We start from the raw sequence: 27,808 nt of genomic DNA, 5'->3' as shown, positions 1-27,808 counted from the left end.
CTATAAGGGTTTCCCTGGTGGCGCAGTGGTTGAGAGTCCGCCTGCAGATGCAGGGTACACGGGTTCGTGCCCCGGTCTGGGAGGATCCCACATGCCGCGGAGCGGCTGGGACTGTGAGCCATGGCCGCTGAGCCTGCGTGTCCGGAGCCTGTGCTCCGCAACGGGAGAGGCCACAACAGTGAGAAGCCTGCATACCGCAAAAATAAATAAATAAATAAATACTTTGCTATATATGCCTTATGCCTTTGTTTTCTTCATCTGTTTTTAGAGGTGAGCTCTGTCTTGTGGTAGATTTATGAGAAGAGAGAACCTCCAACGTGTCTTTCCATCTTCAACTATACTAACAAGAGCCAACTGATGTGTAGGCTAGTATGAGAATTAGGGTCACAGAAAATTGCATATTAAAGTCTTAAAACTGCTATTTTTAAAGAAAAGCTCTTTCTTGTGATTTTTTGTTTCAAATCTTTTTTCTGTTATATTAAATGTTATAATGTTCAGAATTGATTCTCTTTGCACCTCAACAATATTTAGTTATCCTGTTTTCAGTTTTGAAGTGTGTCATTTTTCCATTATACCTTCAGGTAATACATACATATATATTTTGGTAATGTTATTCATAATGGATCTGATTTTCAATCCCCACTGCATATTCAACTATTTCTTTTGGGCACAGAGCTTCCTTTGAGGCCAGTCAGAGCTTTGTTCATAGATGAAATGTGTGGCAGGATGGGGGACGTTTCCCAACTTCCTTTCTCTCTGACTGTCTCATCATGTGTAACAATGTTTTCCATTCTTCTGTAGATAAGAATCTTTTTGTGAATTTTCTATATTTAACACCAACACCAAGTGCTGTTAAGCAACATCAGCTGTTCTCACCACACCCACTCAGATTAAAAGTGAGTTAAAGACAATTAGGTTAGTCTGGCAGGAAATGGGACCCCATAAACTGATAATTTTTGATAGTATCTTTCAATCCTTGTAGATGCAAACAGCGTGTTCTCTTCTGCAACTGCTAGGAGACAGACAAACCAATTTCCTTTTTACCTCCTGTTTTTGTTTGTTTGTTGTCGTTTTATGGTTTTCTTTTAGAGAATAGGATATATTTTCTTTTTTCCACATTCTTGGTCATTTGCTTGATTTCTTAGGGCTAGATGGGTGCTTGATGACACTCACTTCTTACATGCTCAGTTCTTTTTTTTTGCAGCTGTGCCACACAGCATGCAGGATCTTAGTTTCCCGACCAGGGACTGAACCTGGGCCACGGCAGTGAAAGCACTGAATTGTAACCACTAGACCACGAAGGAAGTCCCACATGCTCAGTTCTTATATGTAGTCACTGGGTTTCATCCAACCCTCTTCCCCAGATGTCTTGCTTAACTTTGTAGAACTTAGGAAAAAGACACTTCACAAATTCCCTTGACAATACATGCTAATGTCAAATGGTCTTCTTTTCTGGAAAGTACCACCTCAAGTAATCATCTGAAGAGTAATAACCAGGTTGTTCTTATCGGGATATCTGAGGATGTCAGTCATGTCCTCTTTTAGATAATCAGAAGACTGATATCAAGTCATTTATCTATCATGCTTTATCCAAACCCTGTCATTAGGGTCTTAGCTTCTTCCTGATTTCTTCTCTGAATCACCTCCCAGATATCTGCAACCTATGAAAGACTAAAATTGGGGCTTTCTTTATTCTAAAGTTATTTTCCATATTGAAGTTTCTTCTACATGAAATAAACTCAGTGAAGGAAGTTTGCTTTTTCACCAACTAGTTCAGCTCCAACTCTTCTGGTTAAGAACCTCAAGGACCAGGAAGATATACTCCTGTGACAACTTTTAGTAAAAGGTCATTCTGAGTCTTTCAACTTAGTGCCTTTATATACATGGGATTGAACACTTGGGGACAGACAATATATCTTTTCTAAATATTCAGTTATAAATTTTTGGTAAACTGATCTAAAGGACCATCCCACCACCTCCTGCCCAGAGTAATTCTGTTTTGGAATTAATTTATTTCTTTTAACTTATTTAGAATAAGTTTCTATGTGTTCTTGGGCAAACTGAATACCCTGTTTCTACCTAAGTTTCTTTGTCTATAAATGAAGCAGAGGAACAGGATTATGTCAAGGATGTTTCATACTCCAATCATACTTGTTGATTTTGAGATTGTAGGTGAACTTCATTGTGGATAGAAAGGTGATGTGAAGGGACAGTTGGACAAAAAGACATGAATTTTGAAGTTAAAAAAGAGTTTGGGAGTCAAATAGGATCATATTTCTCCTGCTGAGTCTTCACCGTAACTCAGGAAGAGTCTTCAACCTTCTCTTACCCTGCTGATTTTCTTTCTTCTTCTCCTTTTTTCCCCCTCCTCCTTCCCCTATGGTCTTCTTTCTTCTTCTTTCTTCCCATTTTATTCTTCCAGAGGAAAAAAGGCATACTTTTTCTAGGCAGCACACTTAGGATGCTTTTGCAATGACTACCCGAAATTCTTATTCTTACGTAGACTGATATTGAACAAAAAGTCTGTGACAATGTCCACATGTGTTTTAAAAACTTTATTATGTGTATATTAAATTAACGTTGCATCTCCTTAACTTTCCACCTGAGACAGAAAGGGCTCAGTGGATAGAATATTTATTAGAGAGTGAGATTCCTTATATCCATGATATTTTTCCTTCCCATGAAAAAAGGTCATGCTAATTCAGGGTGCATATTTTAGTACAATGGATTTTTTTTTTGCTTTAACATATTAATTTTATTTTCTAATGAAATTCCAGTTACCATGATTGAATCTGTATTCTACCTCCTTTCCTTTCTACCTTAAATAATCAAGGACAAAAAAAAGTCTTAGATTTATTTAAGTTAGAAGAATAAGTAAAAAGAAAAACAGTTTCATTTAGAATTGTTTTATCTCGGACTTTTTTCCAGGTTTTTTTTGCTTTCCTATAATTATGTTTTAGTATTGAGAGTTATTTTTTGTCAAAGTATATTTCTAGCAATTTAGTATAATGTTGTAAATCAGTAAGAGTCTTTAAAAAATTTGTCCTGCCAAGACTGTGAAATACATTCCTACATATTCATTTTTGAATTGATGGATGGATGACAGGCAGTAGGCAGCAGGATTGAGTACTAAACGATTCTTGTGTCAGGCTTCAGAAATCTTAGCAATCTGATCTGTAGCACATGAAAAAGAGTAGGAAAAGAGCAAAACCAGAAATATGTATGAGAATTTGGTCTAAAGTCAGAAAATAGCAACAAAGAATTATTTTTACTAGGAGGAATAGAAAGATAGTAAGTTTAGAGAGCTGGAACTTTCGATACCATTACAACAAAATGAACTGATTATTTTGTATTTTATTGAAAAATTACTTGTGCCATGTTGAAATTTTACAGATTAGTTGAAAGACCATAAAAATGATTGAAAATTTGGACTTATGAAAAAGGTGAGAAAATGGCAAAGTGGGTTCTCATGATGATCTTCCCGTAAAAGGTAGTGTGGTTTGGCAGGAAGAGCATTGCTCTGTGAGGTAGGAGACCTTTGCCTTGTTCTACAGCTGCTGCCAATGACCCAAGTCGGTTTACCTCTTTGTCTTGAATTGTCCATATTAGTCAATGAGGGCATTGGTTAATTTTTAAGGTCTCTCCAGCTCAAACTTTATAATGGCTTCTTATCTACCAGAAATGTGGAACAAGAAGAAATGTACAGAGTGTATGGTGTTAACCTTGGTAAGAAAAAAAATACTGCATTTTTAAAGCTAGGGATGAAACATTCATAGAATTGGGGGAAATTTTATTTAATCTATGATGTTGGCATTTGGGTTCAATATTTATCTTCTTTCCTTCCCTTTGTAAAGCCCATTGTGTCTTGCTTATCCTTAGCAGTTCAAATACCAGCTGTAAAAAAGAAAAAAAAAAAGAATGTAAATAGAAAAATTAATGCCAAGTACAATTTCTTCTGGGGAGTCTACTTGTTTCCTTCCAGCCTGCCCTATTTTTTTTCAAACCTGGTTTGCATGCCAGTTTTGTGTGTGTCTTTGCAAACTGTGTTAGAGTTTTGGCAAAAAAAAAAAAAAAGTGGGGCTAAAAAAGGAAATAAAAAGAAAGGCAATCACAAAATTAAATAAAACTAACAGACTTTCAGTACTTAAAAGCAAAATAGCAGAACTGCATTCCTCTCCACACCTAAAACCTTCACAAGCCCATGGAATTGAGTAAATAACTAACTACTCCTCCCTTGGAGAATGACAAAGAGGGGTTCAGGGTTTGTTGAGCAAGGACTAGACAATCTTCAAAGTCCCATGCAGTCTAAAGTTTCCATGACATGATTCCTGCCTCTAGGGAAATCGCATTCCAAAAGTGGAGGAAAGGGGAAGTCACACTAGGGCAAGGCAGTTCACTTGAAAATGACAAAGGCTGTTTTACTTCCTAGTGTGTCCCTACCCAACCCCCCTACCCAGCATTGCGGATAAGTATACTCTTTTTCCTGGAGAGTTCACTAATTTAGGGGGTTTTTGTTTTCCAGTTGCTTGAAAGAGTGAGCCATGTTTCAAAAGCCAAACCATTAAGCAAAGGATAGCAAACAGCAAGCAACGGGTCCAGTGGAGAATGACAAATCAATATTGCTATGCACTTGTGAACTCTTTACTATTTAAGGGAATTTCTACCCTTTGAAAAATAAAGCCATTGGTTAGCAGTAATTGGAAAACAAATCAGTTAATTGTAGTGAACACCATTGCTCATGTTATCCCTGCATTTTATTTTATCTTCTTAAAGTTTCCTGGCTAATTCTTTTTTAATTTAAAAAAATTATTTATTTATTTTATTTGTAGGCTGCATTGGGTCTTCATTGCTGCTCGTGGGCTTTCTCTAATTGTGGCGAGCGGGGGCTACTCTTCGTTGCGGTGAGCGGGCTTCTCATTGCGGTGGCTTTTCTTGTTGTGGAGCACGGGCTCTAGGCGCGTGGGCTTCAGTAGTTGTGGCACGTGGGCTCAGTAGTTGTGGCTTGCGAGCTCTAGAACGCAGGCTCAGTAGTTGTGGCACACGGGCTTAGTTGCTCCACGGCATGTGGGATCTTCCTGGACCAGGACTCGAACCCGTGTCCCCTGCATTGGCAGGCGGATTCTTAACCACTGCACCACGAAGGAAGTCCCTATCCTTGCATTTTAGAAAGAATATTTCAAAAACATCTATTTTGAAAAATCTACTTTAAAAGCTAGTTAGGGGCTTCCCTGGTGGCACAGTGGTTGAGAGTCCGCCTGCCGATGCAGGGGACACGGGTTTGTGCCCCGGTCCGGGAGGATCCCACATGCCGTGGACCGGCTGGGCCCGTGAGCCATGGCCGCTGAGCCTGCACGTCCGGAGCCTGTGCTCCGCAACAGGAGAGGCCACAACAGTGAGAGGCCCGCGCACCGCAAAAAAAAAAAAAAAAAAAGCTGGTTAGTAAATTGACTCTCAAAGCTAGGGAAAGATGGGAGTCAGTAGCCTGGCAAAAAAACACCTTACAACCCTTGGTTCTGGGAATGAACTCTTGAGTCTGTTTTCTGGAGTCAAGAGGGAAGGAAACGTTCCCTATTTGGTTCTGTATCGGTATGTAATATGTACAGAATTTTTGCCAGGTGTGTAAGACAAAATATGTGACACAAACACACTTGGCCCTTATGGTAGGTATTATTTAGGGAGAGGAAATGCAGCAGCATGAGAAAGACTAGGAAATGTTAGCAACCTTCTTACCAGGGAGGGGAAGTACATCTTATACACCTATGGTGGCGTTGAATATCACATCATGGATAGGAGTGACAGATCGATACAATCTGGCTTTTCCTTCATTCAGTTTTTTAGCTTGTAGCTGGAAGCCAGGATTATATTTTCCTCTCTTTGTTCCTCCCTCCAAGCAGTTGCTATGCTTTCCTTCCGTTGCTCAGCCATGTTCAGTGTGTTTCTTTGAGGTCCTACTGAGAATTTTAAACAGTCCTGGCCAGTAATTACTGTCTCTCTCCAGATGCATCTCTTACACAGACTTCATTTTTATTCCTCTCCCGTCTTATGGAGAAGGGTGGTGCTGAAATTCTCTGTGTTACAGAGCTTATCTGCTGAAGTCATACCACTAGGGAGAAAGACATAAAGTGCTTCCTTTTCTCTTCCTGCAAAATGGCATTATTTTTCCTTGCTTCTCTCTTTCCTGTAAAATGGTGATGATACATTTTTCCTGACACTGCTAATGCAAAATACAGGTATTTTGTAGATTACTTACACCCTGGTTTCCCCCCCCCCGATTCTGAAACTAACGTTTTATAATTTCCACTTTGCACTTGTTCTGCTTAGTCTAAAAAACAAAAATTGGTTGGGACAATGGCTATTTCACCTTTTAGTGCATCCTAAACATGTCTGGTGTGTTCCTCTACCATGCTTCTGAGTGTCCCACCAAGTGAGTGTGCGAAATAGCTTGAAATAAAATTCTTAATTTCAGTAATTTTTATTCGGTCTGACTCCCTCCGTGTCATCTCAGAAACCGCCATGTGACATCTAATCAACGAAATTACCTGTTCCAAAAATCTACTTATTTGACATATGTTAATCCAATTTTTACTAAACCAAGATGTTCAAGTCTATGAGGGTCACAAATAGATATAAATTGGGGTTCCTGTCCTAATAGGAGAATGGCCATGCAAATAAATAACTGGGTTATATGGTGATGTACCAAGGGTTATGTGAATGGGGCAGATACTAAATTTTATGGGAGTTCAGTAGTGGTAATGAGATATTTTGGCTGCTGTCAAAAGGGAATACTTCACAGGGGAGGTGGAATTTGAACTCAGCTCTTAATAGCAGAGGGGATTTCAATGAATAGAAGGGAGTTTTAGGAAGAGGGAATAGTTTAAAAAAAGATGCAGAGGTATGACAATGTTAGGTATGTTCTCAGGAGGAAGGCTATTATATCTTGGCACCTGTAAGTCAATTCATTTAGATTAAAACTTAAGACTGGAACCTTAGGTAAGAATTAGACGGTGGGTAACTTTTAATGCACAGCTAAGAAGTCTAAACTTAATTCAGTAGGCATGGGGTAGGACATGATTAGATAGTAATAGTTAGGTTTGGGAGACTCTGTATTGGGAGACCCGTTGCCTGCTATTATATGTGTTGAGGACTGAACCCAGGGCCTCAGCTTGGAAGCAACAGGTGGTCATGGAAAGGAGGAGACAGATGTTAGACATTCTAGAGGCAGAAGTGACAAAACGTGAGGTCCAATCAATAGAAAAAGAAAAGTCTGAGATAAATGAGATGCTAGACTGTGTTCTGCTCTACAGGACTGACTGGGTGAGTCTAGTTTAATGTGTGTACATCTTGGGGTATGGAGGGGAATATGTATTGGGAGAAAAGAGCCCTGACTGCACTTCTTCATGTTGTTGCACCTCTACTTTACCCTTTACATTTCTGAAATTAAGTTGCTTCTTACCATCTATGGGCACATTTAATGTGAAAGTTTTCCTTGAAAGGTTGTTAGTAAATCAATGGTGAATACTGCAATTGATGGCAACTTATCATAATAGAAATAAAGTTTAAAATATATATTATTACTGTATTGGATTTTCCTTTCAAACTGCCAAATTATTTCTTTCTCATTATAATTAAGCCAAACTACCCAGTAAATATAATTTACATTAAGTATTAAGCACACAGTAAATATTATTCATCAAATACCTACATTGCCCAAAGAAAAGGATCACTAGGAGAATAAATCAACTGCCAGAGCTTTGGGGAGATTATGGATGTATTCATCAAATGCGTACCGAGCAGCTCTTATGAGAAAGTCACTCTTCTAAGGGCAGGAGGGATACAAAGATGAATGAGAAAGAATCCCTGTCTTGGGGTAAGAATGGGGGGCTTACAAGTTATTACAGAAGAAAGGCAGGTGCACAAAATTTTCACAGGGCAAAGTGTAATTTATCATAAGAGAGGTCCTTTAGATGTACTTTGGATGCTCTGGGGAGGTGATGCTCATATCTGCTTGGGGATCTCAGACAAGGCTTCATGAAGGATGTAGCATTTAAACTTGGCCTGGGAGAATGGGTAGGATTTCTACAGATAGAGGTGAAGTAAGTGAATCCAGGTGAACCATGTGTTATGAACAAAGGTTAAGTTGGAAAGAACCATGCATATTCAGGGAGCACAGCAGTCCGGGGTAGTTGCAGGGAAAAGTGTGAATAATAATAATAACGATGATTACAGGAAACATTTATTGAGCAGTTACTATGTGCTAGGTCCTGTTACACTTTATTTGGTGATATGTAGAATGATTGATCCCATTTTATAGCTGAGGACAGTGAGACCAGGTCAGTTAATTAACTTGCCCAGGGGTCTAAGAGCTCAAGCTGAACCACTTGGCCTCATTCCTTTCATAAGCAGTGTGCTTGTAAGGGCACACACAGGAATATACAGCTGTGAAAGAATGCTGGACACGGGTTAGGGAAGGTGCTGCAAACTATGTGATGGAGTCTGAAGTTTACTCTGCAGCTAATGTTATGGCATTCTCTGGATTTGGAACACTCTGCCACCCCCCTTTTGGTATGTGTAATAGAATCAGTGTGTGTAATAGAATCAATGTGAGTAATGGTCCTTAGAAATACAGTACCAGAGGAGGGTAGGTTGTGTGTCAAATTCTAGCAGCCTCCAGGGAACATTTAAAACCCTTAAATTGTTATAGGACTTTACATTCTCAAAGATCTTTTTCACTTCCTATGTCATTTATTTTGATCCTTAGATTGATGTGGCGTTTCTCCCTGCATTGGGTATATGGGGAAACATACCCTACATTGGTACTAACTTTGCCTAAGCAAGCCCCAGGGCTGATAGATGGTGGAGCTAGAGAAGGAAGCAAGATCTTCTGGAGCTTAGATCATTGCTACTGCCTTTTCCTCAGACCTCTTTTCCTTTTACTGGTTTTACATCAACAATCCCCTCTTTACATTCAGAGGTGTAAATGGGTCTACATACTGTAATTGATGGGTTTGCTCAACACTGGAAATAAGTTCTCCTAAGTAAAAGATAGTATCCTTGCCCAACAAGAAAAATGGACCAGTTTCTGGCTGACACAGGCAGGACCACATAGTCAGGTGCTTGGTCAGGAGACAGTAACTTCTGTACTTTTCCACTGATGAGGAGGGAGCTGTCCTAGCTGCTGCCTCTTGAAACAGTGTCAGGATTTCATGGAAAATTTCGCAGACTGCTCTTTTGGGAACTAGGCCAGCTGTCCAACTATCTTAAGTTAAATCATTCATTTCACAACCTTTCTGACCCCGACCCTGCAGCTTATTAGTGAAATAGAAAGTCCACAGTGCTTGGCTAAAGAGAAGGTGTCACTATTTCTGAATTCAGCACAATTCTTTGTCATATATTTTTATATTAAATTTCAATACTGGTTATTTCAAAGAACTTTCACTGTGTTTTGAGTTAATATCCTGGCCAATGAGGTGATGAGCAATCATCTATCTGTTCTTGAGATTGACAGCACATTGCACTTCTAATATTGTCATAATATCTCTAAATGTAAGGAAGAATAGAGAGTGTATGTGTTTCCTAGCATATGAATTTCCTAGTTATCATGACAAATTATCACAAATTTAGTGCCTTAAAACAACAGAATTTTTTCCCTCACAGTTGCAGAGGCTAGAAGTCTGAAATCAAGCTGTCATAGGGCCATGTTCCATCTAAGACTCTGAATAGAATACTTCCTTGCCTCTTCCCGGTTTCTGGTGGTGGCCGTTGATAGTTGGTGTTCCTTAGTTTACAACTGTAAAGCCTACAATCCAAACTCTGCCTCTGACATCATGTTGTGTTCTTCCTGTGTGTCTGTTTTTACCATGGCATTTTTCTCTTCTTATAAGGACACCAGTCATATCAGATTAGGGCCACCCTAAGACCCCATCTTAACCTGATGACATCTGCAAAGACCCTATTTCTAAAATGAGTCACACTCACAGATACCAAGGGTTAGGACTTCAACATATCATTTGGGGAGATAGAATTTAACCTATAAGATAGTAAGCAATAATTGGCACTCTTCCTTTTTATTATGGTTAATTCTATACAGTTAATAACATTTTATCTAGATTGTAAAATTCTTAGGGGTGTGAGTTGAACTATAGTAGAGGGAGTACTGTTTTGTTCTTTGGTAAATTCATAGTGGCTGTTAGAATCACTGTTTTAATTGCTATCACAGAGACATTTTTTTCTCTATCTTTCCTACCAAATTCTGATCTCCATGAGGGCAGGGGTCATACCTGGCTCATCCGTACAGTGTTAGCACAATTTGGGGAAGGCAGTTTTGCATAGTGGTTAACCTTGTCATTGGAAATGGATGATGTGGATTCTAATCCCAGCTATCCTAGGTATCAGCTGTGTAATGTTAGGCAGGTGTTTAAGCCTCAGTATCCTCATCTGGAAAAGAATGAGAAATATAATACTATTCTCATTGTTTTATGGGATTAAACTCTTTAGCACATTGCCTAGCTGTTACTATGACTATATTCTCAATAAACTTTTGTAGAATTGAGTTGAAGGAGACCAAGTAGTCCAGCCATAGTTCTGCCATTAAATTACTGTGTCTCTTTGGCAAGACTTACATTTTCTAGGCGTTATTTTTTTAATCTGAAAATTAAGGGAGTTAGATGACATGGCTCCGAGGTTCCTTCCAGTCTAACATTCTGTAAGTTCAGCTGGTATCTTCTGATGACTTCAAGAATATATATATAGTTTCAGTTCTATATATAGTTGATTCTATTCCAACAAACACTGTGATTACCAAAGAAAGATGTATTCTTAGTGGTTTATCTCCTGCACTTACTACCTTGTGCTATATTTGTTTGGCTTTATTATTTTAACTCAATAAAGTTAAAAAATATTTACCGATGCCCACTGTTAGTCTCTGTGTTAGGTTATACATAGAAATGACTACTATACTATTCTTCCCTGTGTTACATTTGAATATCAAAGAAGTTGAGATTGCATATCGTTTTCTGAAATTGTAATTAGACAGGGATAGAAAGAAAATAGGGGATTCTGATGTTCTAAGAAGTTACCTTAATGCTCTTCTGTACTTCCTTCTGGTGCACACACATTTCCTGCTACCCGCCCCTGCCACCTTTCTAGGCTCTGAAAACCAAAACGGGGAAGGTGAGGATCATTCCATTAAGCTGCTTCCTGCTGGCCCTTCTCTGCGGATTCTCTTGCTATTGTCAAAGGCAAGTCCCCACCAGGTGGCCAATCCAGGCAGCTCTGGGGGATGAGCAGATTGGAGGGGTGTCTACTTAGAGAACTCCATGGCGAAAGCTCTCTTTGGAGCTGTTCCATTTGGATGCAGCCTGTTTAACACCTTTATCCATTCAGTTAGGAATATTTGGGGCCTCTCTAGTAGATAGCATTTGAGCTGAGATTTGAAGAGAGAGACTGAGAAAGAGAGAGAGAAAACAAGACAAATGAAGACTGGTGGGGAGAGCAGTGATCCGGGCAGAAGGAAGAGTCAGTACAAAAGCCCTGAGGAGAAACTGCTTCTGTTGGAGGGTTAGAAGGAAGGCCAGTGTGACCAGGATGTGGTCTGATATGACGCCATAGGCTCTACTAGAACATACGTGACCTTAAATGACAGGCTAAAAAGTTTGGATTTTATTCAAAGGCCAGGGGGAATTTACCTATGTCTCAAGTAAGTATTTTGTTGTTCCAAGTATTACACAAAATTCCAGTCCCCAACAGGTTTCTTGCTTTCTAAGAAGCTACTTTCTAAAGCACTAAAGCCCTTCTCAGTTCTGTGGGGTGGCTCTGCCCACCCCCATTGAGCAAGTTATGTAAAAACTGAACTCTGAGTGTGACGCAGGGTGTTAGTTAAAGGAAGAGGAAGGAGCACTGTCACCTGTTTACCCTGAATTTTGATAAAAGATTTTGATTTTGAAATGGAACTGTGTGTATGTGGTGGGGAAAGGTGGAGGTAATAATGACTAATGCGAACTCTTAGGCAGTTGATAACTGCCATTTGAGAACGGCGGATTTCAACAGGACAAACCAATGCCCTTTGCTTCCATAAGAATTAGCGGCGTGATTGCACTACTCTCCTTTACTGTACTATTTCGTGGAGACTTCAGCAGTCCTTTTTGAGGAGGAATTTTGCTTGGTTGGAAGAAAATGATAAAGAAATATGAAAGAATTACCTTAAAAATCCCATTAAGCAAAATAAAATTTTAGCCTATAAACAAATGGCAAACATTCAGTAGATAGACCAATAATTCTTATCAGTAAGCATAAACGGTATGAGGATCTAGAAAATCATAAGGTATTCTCAGCAAAATGTGATTGGCTTTTAAAAATTCTCTGTGAGTTATTAATATTTTAAAAGTTGACCAACTAATATAAGAATGCATACTTATTTAAAAAGGTTCAAACCATATATATAATAGAACAAAATTTGAAAGTCTTCCTTCACAAACCTTCCCACTTTCTCCCTCAGCTCGTTCTCCAGAGGTAACCACTGTTAACAGATTAGTATATACAGATCTTCCTCGACTTACAATGGGTTTACATCCAGACAGACTGAAAATATTGTAAGTTGAAAATGCATTTGATACATCTAGCCTACCGGACATCATAACTGAGCCCAGCCTACCTTAAATGTGCTCAGAACAGTTTCATTAGCCTATAGTTGGACAAAATCATTTAACACAAAGTCTATTTTATAATAAAGTGCTGAATATCTCATGTAATTTATTGAATACTGTACTGAAAAACAGAATGGTTGTAAAGTCTATCGTTTGTTTACCCTCGTGATCAGGTGGTTGACTGGCAGCGACGGCTCGCTGCCCTGCCCAGCATCATGAGTATCATCCCCCAAGTTGCTAGCCTGAAAAAAGATCAAAATTCATTAATTCAAAGTATGGTTTCTACTGAATGCCACTTTCACACCAAGGTAAATGTGGAAAATCCTAAGTCAGACCATCTTACGTGGGGAACCATCCATATTATGTAGTCTTTTTTATGTCTGTATGTGTCACTGTACATATAGATACATGCCCTTTCTTTAAGAAAAAAGAATAAATGGGAACATATCGTGCACATTGTTCTATCTTTTCCCCTACTTTATCTGTCTTAAAAATCTTTATGCACGTAATTGTTTATTTAATACTTCCCAGTGGGTGCCGAGCATTCCATTGAATTAAATTATCATAAGTTATGTAGCTACTTCTCAACTGATATACATTTAAAACTTCAATTTTTCACAATTTCAAACAATGTCACAAGAAACATACTTGTTTTCTGCACATGTAAGAGTACTTCTGTCAGATAAATTCTTAAAAGTAGAATTCCTGGAATGCATTTCAAAAATTCAATACTGTCAAATTACCCCACTAATAAAGTTTTATTGATTTATATTCCTACAAAGTGCTAAAAGCCCATTTACTTGTAACTTCACCAATACTGGATATCGCCAATTTTTATTTTTTGTTCATTTTTTTGGTGAGCAACAGTTAGTATCTAACTGTTGTTTCAAGTTTTACTTTCCTGATTACTAGTAAGTTTGAACATCCTTTAATAAGTATATTGATGATTTGAGCTTTCTCTGTAAATTATCTGTTCAGAGCCTTTAATCATCTAAAAATACTTTTCTTCAAAGAATAAAGTATTCCTTACGTATTATGGCCTTTAATCAATTATGTATCACAAATAATTTCTTGTTGTCATTTAGCTTTAGCCTATGTATATTATAGCTTCCATTGAACGGAAGTTTTTTTTTTTTGAATGGAAGTTATTAATATTTATGTTACTAATGCTCTCTGGACTTCTCTGTATTGTTAGGAAAACCATTCCTAATCTAATCTTACTAAAATACTCTATATTTTTGCTATTAGTTTGAATATTTAAAATTATTTTTATACTTAACTCCTTAAGCCATCTGGAATTTATTATTATAATGTAATAAAAGACTATAATTTAATTGTTTCCACACAGGTACCAACCCATTTATTGAAGGGGTTATTCTTTTCCTAATGAATTAAAATAAGTTAATGATATAGTAAATTTCTGAATATTCATGGATATGTTTTGGGATTCTCTATTCATTGACAATATTTGATTTGTCAGTATTCTTTTCATTGACCTATTCTATTTGACCATACAATCCTAACTCTTGTAATATTTTCTGATACCCAAGTAGGGTAATCTTCTCAATGCTCATCCTTACCTCTATCCCCTACCATTATTATTTTCAAATTTTTCTTAGCTCATCTTGTGCGCTCTCTCTTTCAGATGAGTGTAAGAATGTATGTCAAATTTTATAAACAAGCAAGCAAACAAACAAAACCTGTGTGGATTTTGAATTCAGTACATTGAATATTTTAGAAAATTTGGGAATAATAGACGTCTTTACAAGAAGGACTCTTCTCATATGGGAACATGGTATTTTTTCCCTTACTCTGGACCTTATAATGTTCTTCATAAAATCTTAAAAATGCTTGCTAAGTTCATTCCTGTTTTATGAATTTTTGGCTATTTTGATAGTATTTCTTTCCTCCGATATTACCAGTTCATATCATCCACTGCTGCTGTATGAGAAATTTATTTAATTTCTCATTATTTAATTTCTCATCTCTCTTTGAATCTTACATCTAGGAAAACTATCCTATTAAGTCTGTTCTTTAGTGGATTGTCTTGGATATTCTAGTTATGCAACCATATCACCAACAAATCTTATAATTTTGTCTCTTTCTTTACAAATTCTATACCTCCTATCTGTGATATGAACTACAACAGTGATCAGTGGTGAGGGCTATTGTCATCTCTGCTTTCCTTCTCACTGTAATGGAAACACATTTCAACATTGAAGATGATATTTTGTGGGTGTTTCTGGTAGATACCTTTCATTATGTTAAGAAAGTTTTCCTTCTATTCCTCATTTATTTAGGATTTTTCAAAGCAAAGACGAATCACTATACCGTCGGTGTCTATTGCATTGAATTTCTTCTTTCATCCAGAGATTTAGTGACTTCTGTTAGTATTTTATATCCTAAAGTTGAAGTATCCTTGTATTCCTGGGGTACATCCTACTTCGTTGTGAGGTATTATTTTTAATACACTATTGGACTCAGTTTGATATTTTAATTGTATCAGAATTAATAAGTGAGATTAGCTTAATTAGCTTAATTTCCTCCCTCCTTTCCTTCCTTCCTTCCTTCCTTCCTTCCTTCCTTCATTCCTTCACTCCTTCCTTCCTTCCTTTTTTTCCCTCTATATATAGTTTAGGATCAGATTAATTAGCTTTAGAGAATGCATCTTGTTTTCTGCTCTGGGACTATTAATATAAGATTTGTATTTATCTTGAAAATTTGGTATAGCACTGATAAAGTAACCTGGATCTAATCTCATGAGTTTTTGACTACTTTGGCTACTGTAAAAGATTCTGTCCACATCTTTCAGATCACTCTTATAGAAGACTATAGCACTTTGGAATATGGGTTAATAGCACAAAAATTTTCTGCCAGTTTAGTTTTTCTTCTTTGATGTTTTAGAACAATATTGCTGAATTCATTTTGTTAAATATCTACTGCTCTACCCTTTTCTTTTTCTTAACAAACATTTACTGAACACCTGTAGATATAGGACATGAGTGTAAATTTAAAGATAAGAGATGGGCCTTGTGCTCAAGGTAATTAGAGGAAATTAGACAGTGTAGAAACAGACTTGTGTACAATTAACTATAGTCTAACAATAATATATTAAGTCTTAAAAGAATGATCTGAAAAAAGTGATATGAGAGTGAAGGCAGATACCATGTCCTGCCCTCCATCTGCAGCACACAGTGGGGTATTGCTCCAGGACTTTGCTTCGGACGTGTAAGATCCCCCATCCATTAAACCACTGATGTCTCTAAAAAAAAGTGATATGACATTTCAGAGATAAAATTAGGTAAAAACTTGAAATTCTTTATTTTACTTTTACTTTTAATTTTATTTTATGGACAATGAGGGACTCCTGAAATCTTCTGAGCAGGTAGATAGCTTGATCTGGTTTCATTTTATTATAAAATAAAGGGGATGATGAAGGGGAAGACAGCTTCAGGCTCCTGAAATCATTTGAGTAGGTAGATAGCTTGATCTGGCTTCATTTTATTATAAAATAAAGGGGATGATGAAGGGGAAGACAGCTTCAGGCTATTATATTTGTCCTAAGGTAAATTCTATAGAAAAGAGAAGTTATAAATAGTAGAAGACCTTTGTAAATCAAGGTTTGATGGTTGAAGTCACATTTGTATGGAAAGATTAGTTTTTCCCCACATTTTGTCACAAAGGATACTTTTGATCAGGGGTGTTATTAAAAATATTTAATAACTAGTATGACACAGGTCCTGACAATCAGAACAGGGAACTGACCAATCAAAATAGAGCAAGTCATAAATATGTAATTAACAAGTGTGACCATACCGGTATGTACTGGCTGAATGTCAAACTTGCCTTTGACTCCAATTTTACAGCCATGGATCTCATGATTTGAAATATTCTACTTGTTAAACACATTTCATAAATTAAGTAAAAAGATAATTTATTTTCCAATTTCTTAATTTAATAATAGATTTCTATAATTTATATTAGCTTAAGATTAGTATCACAAACTAAATTGATACAATTTTAGCATCCATCTGTAAAACTTGGTTGTTGGTTGGCCTAGTGGCCTTATATCAAGCAAATATGTAATTTCCATTTGGTATTTTGAAATATTAAAATATTTCCCTAATTTTATAAAATTCCCAGAGGACAGGTAGACTGCTGTCCTCAAGTAACAGTGTTGATTTAAGTCATGTACCTTATAGCAGCCTGGAGATGTTTTTAAAATCAATCTCTCTCTGTCTCTGTCTCTGTCTCTGTCTCTCTCTCTCTCTCTCACACACACACACACACATTACATAAATGTCTTTATAATTGACCATATTTTTAGTTGCCAAAGTCTCTACCACTCTCTTTTGTTTTACACATATATGCTATATTATTTTACCTACCTGAACCCAGACGGCATATGTGTTTGTAATCCCTGATTTAGATCTTTTTATGTCTTTGGCGACATCATTTTGTTCATGTTATTATCCAATTCCAATGGTAATGAGTCATGCTGTGATAGGGTTTAAAAAATTTTTGAGGTGGCTCCATCTCTTGAAGCACTGTTAACTCAGAAGATTTTATAATTTACATTTGGCAGGTTCTGCTTGAGCTGAATTCACATTGACTTCCATTTTAGTTCAAAGACTTTCTGTCTCTAAAATTCTACTATTGACCTTGCAAATGATTTTGAAAATGACAATTGACTTTTTATACTATGCAAAACTTCTCATTTTGATTTTTGTTTTGAATCTTCCTTCTACTTATATACACTGCTCCTTCTCTAAAATCAAGTCTCTTAAAACTGCATGTCCCCAATCCCCCCCACCCCCCAGCCAATAAAAGCATCTGTGATCTTGAGTAATTCATGATGGTACCCTTGCCCCATATGCATAGGCAGGGACCAACTGGCAACATTCTTGTGCCACCTTGGTCTGCCTATTACTTTCATGGCCTCCTCATTCCTCCCCTGGGACCACTTGCTGATGCTGTGACAAAGTCCAGTCTAAGATATGGCCAACTTCGTGCTCTAAATGGGCTGGTCTTCCCCTCCCATTGTTCTTTGTAAAGATGATGGATAATTTTAGTGAGGACAAAGTAGTGGAAGGACAATCAGAAGAATGCTGAATGGTCACAGACCACGTGGCAGATATAATGTCTTTTTGATGACCATTAATGAGCTAAGATGTACTTTGGGGAAAGTACATTCCAAGGACTTTGTGAGAGGACCTTATGACTGGATCCTATAAGTCTTGCTTATATTCACAAGAACTCAATGTCCGCACATCCTGACTTTTACATTGCACTGACCATATTAAGTAGGCTAGTGGATGGCAAACAAATGGCAGAATTTGGGGAAGTTTTTCTTTTTCCTTTGAAAAAAAGTAAGGCAGATGGTGTTTTGAACACAACTTGCCATAGAACATGAAAGCATAAGAGTTCTGGCTGTTTGAAGGAGAAAAAAAAAATAAGTCGACTTATTTTAATGGTATAAACTAGCTTTAGGTTTTCTCAGGGGCTTAAAGAAAAGAGTACTGAGAAATGGGAGTGAACTGCAAGATAGGGTTTGTATAACAAGTACCTCAAACCACAGAAGTCACATGGGCTCTCTCTGCTTTGCTACTTTTGATTACTTGTCAGAGAGTTATACTTTTAGCTTCCCCCAGCCTGCAAGGCCACTCAACCATGTGCTAGCTGGAGTAATCTTTATTCACAATGTCTTTACAAAGGATCATGCAACAGAGCAGCAATGGCAATTTCGTGGAGTACCGTGCTGGTCCAGCGTATAGCTCTTACCCCACACTCACAGGCAGCTTTCCCATGGATGATAATAGAAGGCTTCAAATGCTGGCAGATACTGTGGCTACTTTGCCTCGGGGAAGAAAGCAGGTATGATTGCTATTTTGTACCTTTTAGAGTGTTCATGTTCTCTTGAGAGCAGAGTGATATGTTTGTCTGACTGCATATTAAAAATGTTATTTTAGCTGCTTTGGAATTAGTGGCTCAGAGTATGGGTGAGGAAGGAGGTGAGGAACCCAGAGAGCTCCTGCACTAATCCTTAAATCTTTAAGATTTAAGACTATAAGACAACACTTTTTTTTTTTTTTTTTTGCGGCACGCGGGCCTCTCACTGTTGTGACCTCTCCCGTTGCGGAGCACAGGCTCTGGACCCGCAGGCTCAGCGGCCATGGCTCATGGGGCCCAGCCGGTCTGCGGCATGTGGGATTTTCCCGGACCGGGTCACGAACCCGTGTCCCCTGCATCGGCAGGTGGACTCTCAACCACTTCGCCACCAGGGAAGCCCAAGACTATAAGACAACATTTTTTAAGGCAAAAGTTAAAAGAAGATTGTTTTTCTCACTGGAAGAGGTGTTCAGGTAAAATAAAAATCATTGAACACATCAACTTGAAGAAGGTGTATGTAGACACAACCAGCTTGAGAGTTATTGCTCCTTTTTCCGTTTTCCAATGTCTCCCATTGATTCCTTCCCTCCCAGCCTCTCTCCCAGTCCTTGATAGTCATTTCAGTTCATAATCCAATGAGAATACTTTTTTTAGGGCAAATTTTATTGCCTAAATTATCTACAGTTCTGGGGCACTGACACATACCTCACACTATTGGGAATTAAGACTCTTAACGGGATAAATGAGTGCGAGATCCATGACTTACTAGCTGTGGAATCTTGAGTAGAGTCACCTTCTTCTCTAAGATTCAGTTTTGTTTTTTCTAAAATGAAGATAATAATAGAACCATCTAGTGGGGCTCTTCTGCGGCTTAAGTGAGGAAATGTACAGTGCTTAACAGAGTGACTGACATGTAGTATGTGCTCAATAATTATGCTATTATTTTAATTTTTATTGCAAAGTATTTCCCTAGAGAGGAAAACTCATTTGGAAAAAATCCATATACAACTGGATTTATTGTGAGTTTTTTTCATTTTTCAATTTCCAGATCATAAAAAAATGCAAACCAAAACACCTCTTCAGATTTTGGTTAAATAACTTGCTATAATGTCCCATGTACATATCTGAATACAGAAAATATTAAGAATTGCTTTAAAGCATGAATTTTTGCCCTTAACTCTTGAATGCACATCATATGTTCCTCTTAAGCCTTCTAATTTCAGGATTAGGGAGTTACAGCATAGTGGGAGATTCGTGATCTTTTTTCAGTGACGTACATAGCTGATTCCTTGGTATTTTTCACAATGAAGATAAGGGAATAATTTGTCATGGTTTGGATGATTGATCCTTTTCAATCCAAAAGTGCCTTTATGACATTGTTTAACATAATAATGAATATTCCTATCAATTTACTGTCTGAAACTAAAGCAACTGTGGGAAGTACCAAAATCTCTATTCACTTTTCATATGTACAGCAGTGTAGGGTGTACAAAGATGAGAAGGACACTTTTTCCTGGCCTTATAGGGTTTACAATTGAGTAGGCAGAACCAATAGGCATCATACAACGTAAAATAACATACCTGCTCCAATCCAAGTACATGTCTTTGAATGCAACCTTGAAGGATAGATATTCCAGATATTGAAGGGTATTCCAGAGCAAAGGAATAATTTAAATGCCACAGCACAGATCTTGGGGCTCTTAGGGCAGTTTACGTAACAACACATTATTGTGTTAGGTGGACCTGATGAGAGTCTGTGTGGGAGGGGAGGGGAGACCTCAGAGCTGGGCTGCTTTACACAACAGTTGGACACTTCCCCTGAGGAAGTAGTAATTTGACCAGCACAGGGAAACAACTGAGCATGATTGAGTAGAAGGTTTTAGGAACCTTAGTCGGGCAACATGCTTGTCGGTAAGTGGGTAGAGACTAGCAGTGAGGGAGCAACTTTTGTAGTTGGAGAAAGAAGATTCGAAGGAATGGAGAAGAGCCTCAAAGGCTTGGCTGTGAAGGCAGTGAAGAAGGAGGAGACACATCTGGTTTTAAGCCTGAGTGAAGGTAGCATGAACTAAAAAGAGGAATCAGTAGAAGGCTATTGGCAGAAGATAATGAGAGGGATGTAGGCATATGAGATGTACATGAGTGTGTGTGTGTGTGTGTGTGTGTGTGTATAATCTGTATAATATCTACACATACACACACACCAGTTATTTTATTCATATATTCTCATCTTTTTTAGTTCTTCTCTTTTCCCTTTTCTCATATTCTTTCCCATGGTAAGACTTCCTATTCAAACAGCTTTTTCTTACTGTTGTGAGATTTACTTTAAAAAAAAAGGCAAAACAAAACATCTTGTGTACGATACTTCTGATTCTGTACAATTATCATCAGTGAGGCTTGATGCAAGTTTATCCCAACAGTTCAGAATTTTCCAAATGGGTGTTCATTTCCCTTAACTGGTTTTTTAGAGAATAATCACATATTTGGCACTGACTGAACTGCAGGCAACAAGATCCCTTTTAGGCAATCCCACAAGCAGGTGTTTCTCTGCCCACTGTTATTTTCAACCTTTTCAGGGCTGACGTCAACAATTCATACTTCTTGTTATCATTGGCTTTGCTTTCTGCAAAGCTCTATCTGGTTAGCCAGGGTGTTTATACTCAACATTATTTAAAAACAGATTTCTGTGTATTTATATGATCTCAATACCTTTATTTGTAGGAGGTGACACACTCCCAGTATGGCTCCTACTTCTGAGCATGGTTTTAGAAAAAAAAAATCTCTACAATGGAAAACGCTATAGGAAGGAGACAGGACGAAGTAACGTCATCTTGATGAATGTGGCAATGCTAAAGGAGTAGCCACTGGACCTTACACCCACTCTCCCAAGGGTAGTAGGTTGTCATTGGAAAGTAGTTTCCACTGAATGCTATAGTGAAAACCTGACAAACAGAGGAGAAGCCTGAATGTGCATTAGTGGGACCATAGACAGACTCTCTTTGCCTGGTTTTCTTTTGGTTATCGAATTATTACTAAATAGACAACTTCTGGAAGGGTTATTTCACTTATAAGTTCAGGTACAGAATATTGTACTAAACCCGGTAATGCATGTATTTCTGGGATGGGTTCTACCCTTCAGGATCTTTTACATTATTTCTGGCTACACACCCATCCGTTACCAAAACTCCCAAGTGTTCCTGACGGCAAGATATTTTGATCATTTAATGTATACTTTTAGTAGAAAACTGTTAATTTCACTACAAAAGAATTTGAAAAGTATTCTCTAATCTATACTGTGGTATGCTTAGAGACAATATCCAAAAATTTTTTCTTGAAAAAGAGGTTCATGGGCCCACAATGAGACTTTCCCGAGAAGCCGCAACATTCTATTTGGGTTCCTTAAGGGCACTTAAAGTTAAAAACTTCAGTTCAGCTCCATTATTTTGCTAATCTTAGAATATTTCTCTGGAGCCCTGCTATCCTAAAGCTCCTGACTTAAAAAGGAAAAAAAAACAATCTGTGTTCATGGAAGAATTGGGGAGAATGAGGCAGGGGACTGGAAAGGGAGCACATAATTTTGGGACTTTTGAAACAAACAACAAAAACAAAAATACCTCGTCTGTGAATAGGTATCCTCCTCTCCCCAACCCGCAGCAGTTTCAGGAAATGAGTACACAGTGGGGACAGGAAGTAACAGGCCGTTACTTAGCAGCAGAAGTGGCTACAGTATGGAACTACAAGCTCCTCTGCAGGGCTGTCTGTCTGGCTCTGCGGCAGATTATTCCTAGTTTTTTGTTTTGTTTTGTTTTGTTTTAAATTTTTTTTATTAGTTTCTGCTTTATAACAAAGTGAATCAGTCATACATATACATCCGTTCCCACATCCCTTCCCTCATGCATCTCCCTCCCTCCCACCCTCCCCATCCCACCCCTCCAGGCGGTCACAAAGCACCGAGCTGATCTCCCCGTGCTCTGCGGCTGCTTCCCACTAGCTATCTACCTCACGTTTGGTAGTGTATACATGTCCATGCCTCTCTTTCACTTTGTCACAGCTTACCCTTCCCCCTCCCCATACCCTCAAGTCCATTCTCAGTAGGTCTGTGTCTTTATTCCTGTTTTACCCCTAGGTTCTTCATGACATTTTTTTTCTTAAATTCCATATATATGTGTTAGCATACGGTATTTGTCTTTCTCTTTCTGACTTACTTCACTCTGTATGACAGACTCTAGGTCTATCCACCTCATTACAAATAGCTCAGTTTCGTTTCTTTTTATGGCTGAGTAATATTCCATTGTATATATGTGCCACATCTTCTTTATCCATTCATCCGATGATGGACATTTAGGTTGTTTCCAGCTCCGGGCTATTGTGAACAGAGCTGCAATGAACATTTTGGTACATGTCTCTTTTTGAATTATGGTTTTCTCAGGGTATATGCCTAGTTTTGCAAACTGACAGCTGAAGTATTTGGTCTTGGTTTCCCACTAAAGAGGGGCATTGTGAATCATTGCATAGCAGCAAAAATGACATTTTTAACATTGATGTCTAATCTTTTAAGTCATCTGACTAAAAACAAAAGAGACGGATCCTCAGCCCTACCCCAGGCATCTTTATTTTAGAGGCTAGCAAGGGGTTAAAGAGCTTTGTCTACTCAGCAGATGTAATCGAATGTGTAGTTTGCAGCCCTGCCAAACTGCTAAGCCTAGATTTCTCATATTAGATAATGTGTAATAAAAGACAGCTGTTGCCAGCATATGCTGTTCATTGCACACCAGTTCCTCATTCATGAGTTTTGGTGTCATCCCCACAGCCCTAAGAAAAAGCTCAGGCTGGGAGGGCAGTCAAGGGAGCAGAGACTCCACTGGTCAGATTCTAGAAGAGGGCTGCTCACTCCAGGGAATGGGCTGCAGGGAAAACTTTTTCTAAAGCGTAAGACCTTTGGTAAGACCTCAGACGTACTTCTTGTCACTTAGGCAGATAGTTGGTTGAACCCTGAGAACATTCCTTTCCACATCGCCTGAGTCTGACAGCCCAGATCAAAACCACGTAAGCATTGTGTCAAGATGTGGAATGTGTCAGAGAATTTGATGGTGCTTAATTTAAATTGTTTTTTATTTAAATGTTAGGTGCCTATGAGAGGCTCATTGCTGATCCAGAGTGGAAACTAATTCATAATTTGATTTAGTCTGAGTTTTTCCTTTGTGTCACTGATGACCCGGATCAGTCAGTCCACAAGAATTGAGTATCTGCTCTGCATCTCACCTTGTGCTAGGCAGATATTTCCATCTTAATTTAGTCGATTAGCTAGATAGAAAGGTTAGACCGAGAGAGGTGGGGAAATTTCCTTCTCTATAGAAGTCTGGGATTTGTCATGTGGACTTAAACAATTTTATATTTGAATCTATCTAGAATAATTTTTGATTTAGAAGGCAGGTTAATGGTGGAAGAGATGAAATCTTGAAGTTTCCCTCAATGCTATGATTATTTGCTTAGCAAAAGGGTATTTAAAATTGGTGAAGGAAGGCTCAAAATTGTAAGGATTCATTGATTTTTGCCACCATTCATTCATTTAGTAGTTGTGTATTAAGGCATTACTGACTTACTTTGTTTTCTATTAGTCCTTTTTCTATGGTTCTTGCTGTTTTGCGATTCAGGTGTTTGTTTTTTATCATTGTTTGTTTTCTTTCATTTTAAATTTTACTTTATATTTTTAAATGTCTACCCTTGAGCTTTTCCTATGGATATTTAATTTAATGAGGGACAGAGTTGAAGACTCTTTTACTTTGGATCTCCCACCACCTCTTACTTGCTCGTATTGTAGTCTAGTAGTTTACTTCTGTTTGTCTGTTTAGCTGTTTTTACGGTTCCACTCGACTCCAGGCCCTGTGATGGGCGCTGGGGTAGAAAGTAAAACTACATTCCCCAAGAGGCCCAAAGGATATGGGGAATTATGAACAGAAGTGAGGTATTTAATCCAATCTGCCCTTCACATAAATACACATATATGCCTCCACATGAATGAATATGTGCATTATCTGATGAATATTGACAGCAAGAGTAATAATTTTAAATATAAACCCTAGGTATGATTTACAGATAGCACGATTAGGTATGACCTACCTAAGTACTTTACAATCTGAAATAAGGATCAAAGCCAAGCAAATGGAAATAATGAAAGTAGATTAAGAAAATGTGTGTACAGTATAACAGAGAGGTTGAGAATGCTTGGGCATATCAAATTTACTGCTATCTTCTAAAAGAAGGCAGGCTGCTGCATAACTGAATGGTCCCCACCCTTGTTAATGGTACTTATCAGGACAAAATCAGGCTGAAACAAACCATACAAGCTGTTATAGGTCTTCCACAGTTAGTCCTTATAAATTGAAAATAGATACTTTTTAGCAAATATAGAGAATTTTTTTTTTTTTGCTTCTGAGCCTTCCGATTGCAGTCTTCACGATGATATAAATGATTTGAAGTCCAAAACTGACAAGTGAGGAAAATATAATTAATTTACATCAAATTGTTAGGAAGAGATCAGGTCTTCATTACATTACCATTACTGACAAGTGGCCAAATTCTGAACACTGAGCCATTCCAGAAAATTTGTGAGAATGCTGACATTTTATACTTGGTAATTCAAATTCCTTATACTGATGTAAGCTTTTCCACTAACAAATGCCTTAATGAAGATTTAATTTGTGCGTTAATTTCTGCTACATGTTCTTCTCCTGGCTTTCATCCTCTATTTTACTTTTATTTGTTTGGACTCCTGAATTGATCTCCTGATATTTTCTGTAGTCCTTGACATATGAGAAGCATAATAGGTTGCAAGTTAAATGAACACCATGGGTTAACTAGTAGAATGAGCTTATGTTTTGGAGCCCTGGACCAACACTTGAGAAAGAGCTAATTAACATTTGTTAATCCCTAAGCAAATAAACAAAACAAAAAACCTCACTGTAATTACCTTAAAAACAAGATGCCACTTTTTGTTAACTTTTACTTTGTTTATAACGGTAGACTGTATCCTGGAAGCTTATGTTTATAAGATCTTTTCCCAAAACATGCAGAGGAGTAAAGGTGATGTTATTTATGCCATTTACATCATTCTGAGGTTCCTTTCTTTTCTTGGCTGGAAATCTCACTGTACTCTTTTAAAACTATTGCAAAAATAAATCATAAAAAGAATTGAGGTTTTGAGTCTCTGATTTCACCCGAATTGTGCTTCTGGGTATTAGTTAGTTCTTTAGAGATGATTTTATCCTGCTAAAAACAGTAACATATTGAACTATTACAATAAACACAGTCATTTCATCAGCATCTCCCAAAACTATCAACTATTTGGGTTTTATATGCCATTCCATGGGTGTTATTTTTCTTTGGATTTCAGTGTGATTATAAATTGCTCTGGTTAACCTTTCAGAGGCTATTTTAAATACAGATTAGATATGAAGTTCTTTTCGGAAGCTTTGGAGCTTTGCCATATTACATTAACTCTTTTGCCATGGGGTATTATTATGGAAGCCTCATTTAATCTTTCAAGTGGACTGCCTGAACGGTCCCTTTCCCAGCTCTCCTTTGCTATCGCTAGAGAATGGAAATTACGGCCTTTCCGTAACAATTTCCCAGGAGCTGGGCCAAAGAAGGTGATAAAGAACAAAGTCCTTTGTGATATAGAACATTTTGCAGATGTGTCTTAAGGATCTTTCAATAACTGTGTGCTTGTGTTTTTCAGCTTGCTCTGACGAGATCAAGTTCTTCAGGTGACTTTTCCTGGGCTCAAAGGTAAAGAAATTAATCTATTTTTTGGTTTCTCAGCAAGATATTTAGGAACACAGCTTTCCAGGCTGTTGATATCACACACACACACACACACACAGAGTCATATATACTACAGCTTACATAAACATCAGCTATTTTTTATTGACAGTTATTTTTAATGATAGGTATGTGCCAAATGTTATACTTTGATCTTTTTTTGTTTTTTGTTTTACAGAAAGCTTGTTACTGTGGAAAAACAAGATAATGGAAAATTTGGGTTTGAAATTCAGGTGGGCAGTTTTCAGATTTTCCAGACTTTTAATGAAGAAAGTGGCACTGGTTATGTCATGATATTTGCAGAGAAAGAATGAAGTTGGGCTTAGGGAATGATGGAGGCTGTGACTTGTTTTCAATGTTTTAGGTAGCTTTTCAGTGTGTTGGGTACTATCAAGGAAAGAAAACATTCAAGCGGATAAAAAACCCACCCTGAGACATAGTCTGCTTCTTGTTTGAAGCTGCTTTAGTCTTCTGGTAGGTTTGAGACTGATCAGAAGTTCTTGATATCAGCCAGCTCATAAATAAGAGAGTGATATACTCTTTATAATGTGCATTTTCTATATTTGAATTAGTGATGTGTTTTTTTTAACATCTTTATTGGAGTATAATTGCTTTACAATGTTGTGTTAGTTTCTGCTGTATAACAAAGTGAATCAGTTATATGTATACATATACGCCCATATCCCCTCCCTCTTGTGTCTCCCTCCCACCCTCCTTATCCCACCCCTCTAGGTGGTCACAAAGCACCGAGCTGATCTCCCTGTGCTATGCGGCTGCTTCCCACTAGCTATCTATTTTACATTTGGTAGTGTATATATGTCCATGCCACTCTCTCACTTCGTCACCCTTCCCCCTCCCCGTGTCCTCAAGTCCATTCTCTATGTCTGCGTCTTTATTCCTGTCCTGCCCCTAGTTTCATCCGAACCATTTTTTTTAGATTCCATATATATGCGTTAGCATACGGTATTTGTTTTTCTCTTTCTGACTTACTTCACTCTGTAGGACAGACTCTAGGTCCATCCACCTCACTACAAATAACTCAGTTTCGTTTCTTTTTATGGCTGAGTAATATTCCATTGTATATATGTGCCACATCTTCTTTATCCATTCATCTGTCGATGGACACTTAGGTTGCTTCCATGTCCTGGCTATTGTAAATAGTGCCGCAATGAACATTGTGGTACATGATTCTTTTGGAATTATGGTTTTCTCAGGGTATATGCCCAGTAGTGGGATTGCTGGGTCATATGGTAGTTCTATTTTTAGTTTTCTAAGGAACCTCCATACTGTTCTCCGTAGTGGCTGTATCAATTTACATTCTCACCAACAGTGAAAGAGGGTTCCCTTTTCTCCACACCCTCTCCGGCATTTATTCTTTGTAGATTTTTTGATGATGGGCATTCTGACCAGTATGAGGTGGTACCTCATTGTATTTTTTTTTTTTTTTTTTTTTGCGGTAC

At 37.9% G+C, this 27,808-nt stretch overlaps 1 protein-coding gene and 1 long non-coding RNA gene across 3 annotated transcripts in view; one reads left to right on the top strand and one right to left on the bottom strand.

The window, feature by feature from the left end:
* Positions 1-27,808, top strand: part of CYTIP (cytohesin 1 interacting protein) — a 63,857-nt gene that overhangs the window by 16,691 nt on the left and 19,358 nt on the right. The window contains exons 1-3 of one of the 2 annotated variants that reach the window (XM_082630299.1): positions 18,302-18,515; positions 26,266-26,315; positions 26,527-26,581. In XM_082630299.1, coding sequence (XP_082486425.1) covers positions 18,342-18,515; positions 26,266-26,315; positions 26,527-26,581 — 279 coding nt within the window. In that variant the 5' untranslated portion in view covers positions 18,302-18,341. Of the gene's footprint in view, positions 1-18,301; positions 18,516-26,265; positions 26,316-26,526; positions 26,582-27,808 lie in introns of those variants that run through there. The other variant, XM_082630300.1, reaches the window with a different exon arrangement.
* On the bottom strand, positions 12,820-20,126 carry LOC309809275. The gene is made up of 3 exons (XR_014294835.1): positions 20,112-20,126; positions 15,807-15,903; positions 12,820-12,883 (listed from the first exon to the last, which is right to left on the bottom strand). It is a non-coding gene; the product is annotated as an uncharacterized lncRNA (long non-coding RNA).

The sequence above is a fragment of the Mesoplodon mirus genome (assembly GCF_964341445.2).
Source record: "Mesoplodon mirus genome assembly, chromosome: 8".
NCBI lineage: Eukaryota > Metazoa > Chordata > Mammalia > Artiodactyla > Ziphiidae > Mesoplodon > Mesoplodon mirus.
This window is presented reverse-complemented; position numbering and strand designations above follow the sequence as displayed.